We start from the raw sequence: 9,476 nt of genomic DNA on the forward strand, positions 1-9,476 counted from the left end.
AGGTAATTGGGTCTACGTACGGCACCATCATGAAAAACACGCCTTGAATCCCCGGTAAAAGGGTCCTCATCAGGTACTGCTTACTACCCAGACGGCTGTTAAACTATCTGGCATCGCAGCATGGATACATGCTTCACAGTGTAAAAAGGCACCATCTCCAGCAAACCAATCATCAACTCAAAACCACGCAGAGTCAATTTTAACTCCAAAAAACCCCCCGTAAAGAAACAGCCTGCAATACCTTACAATCTACACTCTTGTAAGGGTTGCCAAAAGCAGATGACAACCTAAAGCAAGGCCCAAAAAAAAGCAGTAGCAAGCCTAGCACCTGCTGCCTGGTGGAAGTAAAACTGTAACTGCAGTTCCCTCAGTTAAGGTTGTCAGAACCAGAAGGGCCTTGCCTCCAACATGCGCCTCTGGTGGCACCTGTTCCTCGGCTGCTGGTGTCTTAAGGTCTGGGGAGTCCACAATAACAATTCTTTTATCCAGCAGCAAGTGTGAATAGCTCAGACCCTTAATATTTCTAATTGCTGGGTCTGTAGCCACATCCCAGCCCACTCTCAAGCTGGTGTTCCTGTCCTGGCAATCCCACTCAATTCCCCAGACCTCACTGGAAAACCTTGTCCGTTTAACAAGACATGAAACAGCAATGACACTTAAAAATCAGTGAAAATAAATGTATCTAAATGAATAAGTGTAGTAAAAAAAAAGGGCATTGGTATTGGGTGTGTAATGAAACAGAGCTGGATCTGAAAAAAAGCTGTTGCCTTCGGCATATTGTGGCCAATGGTGTATGGAATTATTCAAATAAAACTAAAAAGTGGCGGGCAGGGTATGGAAATATAATTTTTTTCTCGACCTGGAATCAAACAAAAAAATCAATCTCATGTTCCCCTTACAGTAACCTTAGTAAAAACAATACAATCTTTCAATGCCATGCAAATAACACCACTCCTCGTAAACAGAATTACCCTGTGCCCTTTAAAGAATGTTACGCCTCCTTTGCAGGCACCTATGTAACAAATGGGTGCAACCAACCCTTCCCGGCCTTAATAAGCCATCATTGGATTTGTAAAACCAAAGCTTATACTGCGTTACCAGCTAACTGGTCAGGTATCTGTTATCCCGCCCGACTCTTCCCACAATTCCGAGTGCTAGGGTCCTTCCCACAAAAACACCTCCGTAATTTCAGGCAAAGAAAAAGGAACTTACCAAATGCAGACATGCCACTTCTACGCTGAGCTGCATGCAATTCTAGGGGGGGCCGCCACCACTACCCCACCTCTGACCATCGATTCCGAGGCCGGGGTAATCTCATCAGCCACACCTTAGAATTCTGAGGACGGGGAAGAGGAGGAGGAGGACGACGAGCTTGCGGAGAGCACACAGCACTCCATTCTCCCCAAACAGCAAGGATCTTTTTCTCAGCCTGACAGAAGTACCCTCCCAAGCCTCCCAAGGTGGTATCCCAGACCATGACCCCATGGAAGGGACCTCAGGTGAGTTTACCTTTTAAAATATAAAACATGGTTTAAAAGCAAGCATTTTTTAATGATTAATTTGCCCTGAGGACTCGGGATGCATTCGCGGCCAGTACAGCTACTGGAAAAGTCTGTTAACGTGTCTGGGGATGGAGCGGAAATCCTCCAGGGACATTTATCTTGCTGTGTAATCCTCAGGAGAGTGATATCGCTCATGGTAACCTGGTTGAAATACGGGAATTTAATTAAGGGGACAGAGGTGGCTGTTCCTACTGGGCTGTTTGCCTGTGGCTGAAAAGAAATCCTTCCCTGCAGTTAGCCAAGCACGGGGGGGGGGGAATTGGCGCTGAGCTTTTCGCGTTTGGCTAGCAGGGATCTTCCCTGATACCAGCCACGCGGTGGGGGGAGGGGTACAGCGATCATCCCAGATAAGTCATGGCGGGCGGGGGGGGGGTTAGTTGGGGTTCTGCAGGGATCTTCCCTGATACCAGCCACGCGGTGGAGGGAGGGATAAAGCAATCATCCCAGAGAATTGGATGGGGGGGGGGTTAGTTTGTTTTCTGCTGCTGAAGGTTAACAGCAAAACCACAGCACTCAACGGGCTTTGCTTGGTATGTGGGAAAGCAGGGTGCAGAAGCCGAAAGACAATGGCTTACCATGGCCGCATGCAAGCCGAATTCTGTTGCCCGGACCTGCATCTGTGATCTCTAACACCAAAGCCACAGGCTCAATATTAAGATGCAAAATGCGACCTTGTACTGAAATCACATGTACTATGTAATGTGAATAGTGTTGTTCACCGTGAAAGAGTATAAGCATTGTTTTGTAAAATGTATCTTTTTTAAAACTTCTGTCCTTTTTTCCATCCCTCCAGCAGCTGCAAATTTTTCAAGCCTCCCTCCTCTGTCCCGAAGGCTATCTCAGATAAGGCGGTGGAGAAAGAGGACGTGAGACAAGATGTTCTCGGAAATAATGGAATGCACCCGCAATGAAAGAGCTCATTTGAATGAGTGGAAGGACAAGGTATCTAAGTACAGGAAAGATGCCAGTGAACGTGAGGTCATGAGGGTCGCTCGAGATGAGAGGTGGCAGGATGCAGTGCTGGGGCTGCTGCGTGATCAAACGGACATGCTCCGGCGTCTGGTGGAGCTTCAGGAACGGCAGCAGGATCACAGAGTGCCGCTGCAGCCGCTGTATAACCTCCCTCCCCCCTCACCATGTTCCATAGCCTCCTCACCCAGATGTGTAAGAACGCGGGGGGGGGGGGTGGGGGGGCTCCGTGCACCTTCCCAGCCCACCCCAGTGGACAGCCCAACCAAAAGGCTGTCATTATATCGAATTTTTTCAGTGCCCTTTTACTTCCCTCCTATCCTCCTCCCAAACCCCACCGGGGCTACCTTGTCGGTTCTTTCCCTATGCTTATAATCAATTAATAAAGAATACATGATTTTTAAATGATAGTGACTTTATTTCCTTTAAAAGCAAGCTGTGGTTTAAGGGGGGAGGGTGGTTTGCTTACAGGGAATGAGTCAATCAAGGAGGCGGGTTTTCAACAAACAGAACTTTCACACCATAGCTTGGCCAGTCATGAAACTGGTTTTCAAAGCTTCTCTGATGCGCAGCGCTTCCTGGTGTGATCTTCTAATCGCCCTGGTGTCTGGCTGCACATAATCAGCAGCCAGGCAATTTGCCTCAGCCTCCCACCCCACCATAAAGGTCTCCCCCTTACTCTCACAGAGATTGTGGAGCACACAGCAAGCAGCAATAACAATGGGGATATTGGTTTGGCTGAGGTATGACTGACTCAGTAACGAGCGCCAGGGACCTTTTAAACATCCAAATGCACTTTCTACCACCATTCTGCACTTTCTCAGCCTGTAGTTGAACAGCTCCTGACTCCTGTCCAGGTTGCCTGTGTATGGCTTCATGAGCCATGGCATTAAGGGGTAGGCTGGGTCCCCAAGGATAACTATAGGCATTTCAACATACCCAATGGTTATTTTCTGGTCTGGGAAGTAAGTCCCTTGCTGCAGCCATTTAAACCGAGTAGTGTTCCTGAAGACGCAAGCGTCATGAACCCTTCCCAGCCAGCCCATGTTGATATTGGTGAAACGTCCCTTGTGATCCACAAGTGCTTGCAACACCATTAAAAAGTACCCCTTGCGGTTTATGTACTGGGTACCCTGGTGCTCCGGTGCCAAGATAGGGATATGGGTTCCATCTATCGCCCCACCACAGTTAGGGAATCCCATTGCAGCAAAGCCATCCACTATGACCTGCACATTTCCCAGAGTCACTACCTTTCGTAGCAGCAGCTCAGCGATTGCTTTGGCTACTTGCATCACAGCAGCCTCCACAGTAGATTTGCCCACTCCAAATTGATTCCCGACTGACCGGTAGCTGTCTGGCGTTGCAAGCTTCCACGGGGCTATCACCACTCGATTCTCAACTGTGAGGGCTGCTCTCATCTTGGTATTCTGGCACTTCAGGGCAGGGGAAAGCAAGTCACAAAGTTCCATGAAAGTGCCCTTACGCATGCGAAAGTTTCGCAACCACTGGGAATCGTCCCACACCTGCAACACTATGCGATCCCACCAGTCTGTGCTTGTTTCCTGGGCCCAGAATCGGCGTTCCACGGCTATAACCTGCCCCATTAACAGCATGATCTCCAAAGCGCTGGGGCCTGCGGTTTGATAGAATTCCATGTCCATGTCCTCATCACTCTCGCCGCCACGCTGCCGTAGACTACTCCTCGCCACCTGGTTTTGCAGGTTCTGGTTCAGCATAAACTGCACGATAACGCGCGGGGTGTTTACAATGTTCATGACCGCTGTCTTGAGCAGAGCAGGCTCCATGCTTGCCGTGGTATGGCGTCTGCACTGTTCACCCAGGAAAAAGGCGTGAAACGGTTGACTGCCGTTGCTTCCCTGGAGAGAGGGGGAGGATGTACCCAGAACCACCCGTGACAATGTTTTTGGCCCCATCAGGCATTGGGATCTCAACCCAGAATTCCAATGGGCGGAGGAGACTGCGGGAACTATGGGATAGCTATGGGATAGCTACCCACAGTGCAACGCTCCGGAAATCGACGCTAACACCGGTACATGGACGCACACCGCTGAATTAATGTGCTTAGTGTGGCCGCATACATTCGACTTTATACAATCTGTTTCCAAAATTCGAATTCTGTAAATTCAGATTAATCCCGTAGTGTAGACATACCCTAAGGTTACAAGCAGTAGTTAAAATAATGGCAAATAAAACTGAAAAAAGTTTAAAAGCCCTGGCCAAAAAAACAGGGGCAGTCCGACAGATGGCCCTCCAAAACCATCAGGCATTAAACATAGTGCTGGCGGCCAAAAAAACCCACCTGTGCTCTCATTAAAAAAAATTGTTGTGTGTTTATACCTGACAACACCAATAAGGTAATAAATTGCGCTAGCCACTTAAAACAAATCACATATCTTCCCCATAAAAAGCCAAGTTCTTTATAAAAGTGGCTAAGTAACCTGTTCAATTTCTCTGGCATAAAAAACTGGTTGTTTCAGAAAGCCCTAACTATCCTGTTTAAAATCCTAATAATTTTTGTATGTTTTCAGTTAATCTCCTGTTGTATCCAGAATTGTGTAAAGTATGCCACCCAGGTAACTGCCCCCCCAAAAAGTGCTAATATAATAATTTTAAATATCGCTAATAAACAAAAAAATAAAAAATGGTTAATATGTAAAACCCAGTAACTGTTGGTCATTGCGTAGCTTGACCAAAAGAAGAGATTGTGAAAGTAGAATGAATTATATTGTAAAAATAGAATGGATTAAAGAAATGCTGAATGTACCTTTAAGCAAAAATAAGGAATGTTGAAATACAGGTGTCAGGAAAAAGAACATTAAGGCATAAACAATAAGTCCATTTAAGATAATGGTGAAACATTAGCCGGAGATCTGTAAAAGTTAGTAACAAAATTAAATATGTATGTCTAGCCTCAAGTAAACTTGTCAGTTCTGCTTTCTTTGTCCTCTTGTTAAGTTTGAGCCCTTTTTATCTGTATAAAATAAGGCTGTGTGGGTCTTGTATGCTGCTCACATTATCTAAATGTATTAGCAAAGCACTGTGCTAATAAACAAAGTGGTCTAACAAATTGTAAGTCCTACATCTAACTTTGACAGTGTAATCTTAAACTAACTCATTTGACTTCAGTGAAGCTAGTCCAGATTTCATGATTTCATAAACAGATTGCACCCTATGTTCTCAAAGAGACAATTTTGTCATCAGTTGATTATGTCTACAAAGAAACTCAGTATGAAATCACAGTCAACTTGCAATGATGGACATTTTAACTCTTGGTGAATAACCTCCACACAATCAGTTTCTTCCATGCACCTTTCATCTCCTTGTTCCTCATGATGTAGATGATCGGATTCATCACTGGAGGCACCAGGGAATAGAGAACACCCACCACAAGGTCCAGACCTGATGCTGAGCTGGAGGTGGGTTTCAGGTAGGCAAAGATGCCAGTGAAAATTAACAAAGAGACCACAGTGAGGTGAGGAAGGCAGGTGGAGAAGGCTTTATGCCGGCCCTGCTCAGAGGGGATTCTCAGCACAGTTTTGAAGATCTGAACATAAGACACAATTATAAAAACAAAGCAGTTTAACACTAAAAAAACACCTAAGGCAATAGCCCCAACTTCAGTGAGGTATGAATCAGAGCAGGTGAGCTTGAGTAGCTGTGGGATTTCACAGAAGAACTGGTTGATGACATTGGACTGGCAGAAGGGTAACCTGAAGGTGTTCCCGGTGTGCAGGGCAGAGTAGACACTACCAGTAATCCAGGCACTGGCTGCCATTTGGACACAAGCTCTCCTGTTCATCACTCTCTCATAATGTAGTGGTTGGCAGATGGCGACATATCGGTCATATGCCATGATGGTGAGTAAGGCAAGATCAGTTGCAGTGAAGACTAAAAAGAGAAAGACTTGGGTGACACATCCAGGATAAGAAATCACCCTGGTGTTCATGAGGGAATTGGCCATGGATTTGGGGATGGTGATGGAGATGGAGCCGAGGTCTAGGATGGACAGATTCACCAGGAAGAAGTACATGGGGGTGTGAAGATGGTGGTCGAGGGCTATGGCTGTGATGATGAGAAGATTCCCCATCAGGGCTGCCAGGTAAATCACCAGGAACACCACAAAATGCAAAATCTGCAGCTCCCGAACGTCAGAGAATCCCAGGAGAAGGAACTCGGTCAAGGTGGTTTGGTTGGACATTTTCTTTCTCAGTTCATTGTGTGATGGCTGTGGAGGGAAGGACAAAGACAGTGGGGTAATTACAGTGACAGAGGGAGTGGCCCTGATTTCCCACAACAATATGATGTGAGTGTCAACAATGCACAACACTCATCACTTCTATTAAACTTCTATTAAACTTCTATCAGTTTGCACCATCTGAAGATCTGGCTCATGATGTGGCTTAATAAAATGCCATGTGAAGGGTGGAGCAAAGTACAATCCCAATGCAACAATTCTAGCCAAGATGGATCCCCTATTGCTACAAACAGCAGGCTCTGGACTTCGGCAACACTGCCTGATATCCTCTTTTCATGGAAATACGAGATGGACTTGGCATTGTGTATGACAGCTCGCCTGTAACGATTTCACTGCAACATCACATAGATGGCCGGCTGCCTCCAAACGTATTTATTTACGACACCAATTCCTGACTGCATTTCCATCTGTGTGTTCTTATGGGCTAGCAGCATCGCTCCTCTACCTCTCTGCTGTGTCATTTATCTCTGTCACTTTATGGGTGTGTGGGTCAGTGGCCGTCAGGAGATTTGGGTTTTGTTCTTGGCTCTACCACTGAACTGCTCTGTGACCTTGGGCCAGTCACTTCTCCTCCCTTTGCCTCTGTTTCCCCTCCATCCATTTCTCTGCCTTGTCTTCTTGGACTGTGAGTTCTGTGGGGGATGAGCTGTGTTTTAATATATGTATGTTCACTGTCCCCATTTACAGGATTTGTGTTTAGTGGGCAGCACTGTGGGACAGAGGATATGGTGCTAGCGGAGAATATCTCAGTTCTAATCCCATTGACATCCTCTGTGTCCTTGGGCAGTGATAAGAGAAACAGGCTTTGGCTGGGGGCTTCAATTCACTGTTCTCTATCTAAAGCGCTAGTATGTTTAATACCTATGATGTTGGCTGCCAACTTTGCTGCTTACTCAGTTTTACCATTCAACAAGTATCCCTTTGAAACAGAAATAAACACAGTTGCAATAGAGTAACTGGGTTAAAATTGTACTATTATTGGACTATATCAGTGTTCCTACCCCCGTTGAAATCTACATATCCAATCTGGTGTATTCAGACATTTTCAGTTTAAATTATTTCAAAGGAACACTGGATTTTAAACTGAGACATGTTCCAAGGAAGTCTCTGCTATTCTTGAAAAACAACCTATGTACTGGAAAAGTTGAAACTTTTTTTTTTTTAATTCAGTGACAATGTTTCGGTTTTAAGCAGTTTACCTGAAATTGTCTGGTTATCAATGAACAAAAAGAAAAAAAATTGTTTTCACAATTTCTATGAAAAGACAACTGTTGTCTGCTGGGGGGAAAAAAGCCTCTGAGGAGCTCTAAATGTTTGATTAAATTATATTAAATGTTTTGAAGAGTTCCAATTGTAACTCATAGTTCTATTATGAAATTTGCCTGTTATATTAATAACCAAAGATTTTTAATTGCAAATAGCAAACTTACTGTGTTGTCTCTGTTGAATATTCTCCAATTTGTGATGCATTTGACACTCCACTATGAGGATTTTTCAATCATTGCCTGTTTGTGTACCTGTCAATAATGCCCCATTACTGATTTATCCAACTGCTGTTTCTCTGCCCCTTCACCATATTTCCTGAGATGCTGGGTCTTTCTGTAGTTCCCAGCAGACAGGGTCCCACTCCACAGATGGGAGCTCCCTGCTCCCCTCCTCAGAGAGGCTTGGCTGAGAGGTGAAGCCTCTTCAAGCTGTAAAACAAATCACAGCTTCTGCAGTCTTCAAACATGGGCACAACTCAGTATGTGCGTGTGGGTGCTGAACTCTCATTCGAAGTCTATAGGAGTTTCATGTCAAACATGATCACAGCTCAGTATGTGCGTGTACTGTGGCTAAATAGCTAAACTCAGAAACCAGGGCTGTGAGACCAGCTCTGATCTCACCTCAGGAGCAAACCACCCTCACATCCTACCCTAGTCGACCCTAACCCCACAGAAGGGGAACAGAACCTGCCCTGGATCTCACATGATTGCAGCATGCCTGAAAGGACCCTTGGCTAAAAACAAGGCAGGGCTGATACCCCACACGAGTCCCAAGGAGATTGACGAATAGAATATATATTTGTAACACAGACATATGACCCACAATAGCTCAGAGCCCAGTGGCATCAGCGCCCCAGCCAGCCTGGAAGAGCCTGTTCCTTCATTAACTGCACATAATCAGCTCTGAGAGAGCAGAGATGTTTTTCCCCCTACGTTGCATCAGCAGCTCTTGGGATGCAGCCATCAGAGGAACCCACAGCTCAGGCTGCTCTGGCTGTTTGATGTTGGTCACTAAGAAGCAGCCAGAGGCAAACACTAAAAGCTCAGTGCAATGTCCTCAACCCATGTAAATTGATACTGTTTCAAATAGTTTGGGCTCTTTAAACCAAGTGGAGATGTGAACTTTTGATTTCAATGGAGTTTCTTTGATTTACATTAGCTGGGGATCTGGCTCTAAGACGTCCATGGAAGTATATCCTTTTTCACCAGCTGGGGAATCTGGCTTCATTAACTTTGCTGGTGCTACAGCAGAACTACACCAGCTGGGGATTGGGCCCATAAACAGTTTGAAATCCATATTCTTTGCCTGTGAATCTGATCTGAGGAGACCAAAGTTCCAAATCCATCTGCACTTTCTTTGATCTTAATCCAAGAGATTAATTGCAAGGATGGAATTTTTAATGG

At 45.5% G+C, this 9,476-nt stretch overlaps 1 protein-coding gene across 1 annotated transcript; it reads right to left on the reverse strand.

Moving 5' to 3' along the window:
* Positions 1 to 5,814: 5,814 nt before the first annotated feature.
* LOC135886657 (olfactory receptor 14A16-like) lies at positions 5,815 to 6,750 on the reverse strand. Its single transcript, XM_065414437.1, has one exon. It carries the CDS (start codon positions 6,748 to 6,750, stop codon positions 5,815 to 5,817), a length of 936 nt encoding a protein of 311 aa, XP_065270509.1.
* Between the last annotated feature and the right edge of the window lie 2,726 nt (positions 6,751 to 9,476).

This window comes from Emys orbicularis, chromosome 12, assembly GCF_028017835.1.
Source record: "Emys orbicularis isolate rEmyOrb1 chromosome 12, rEmyOrb1.hap1, whole genome shotgun sequence".
NCBI lineage: Eukaryota > Metazoa > Chordata > Testudines > Emydidae > Emys > Emys orbicularis.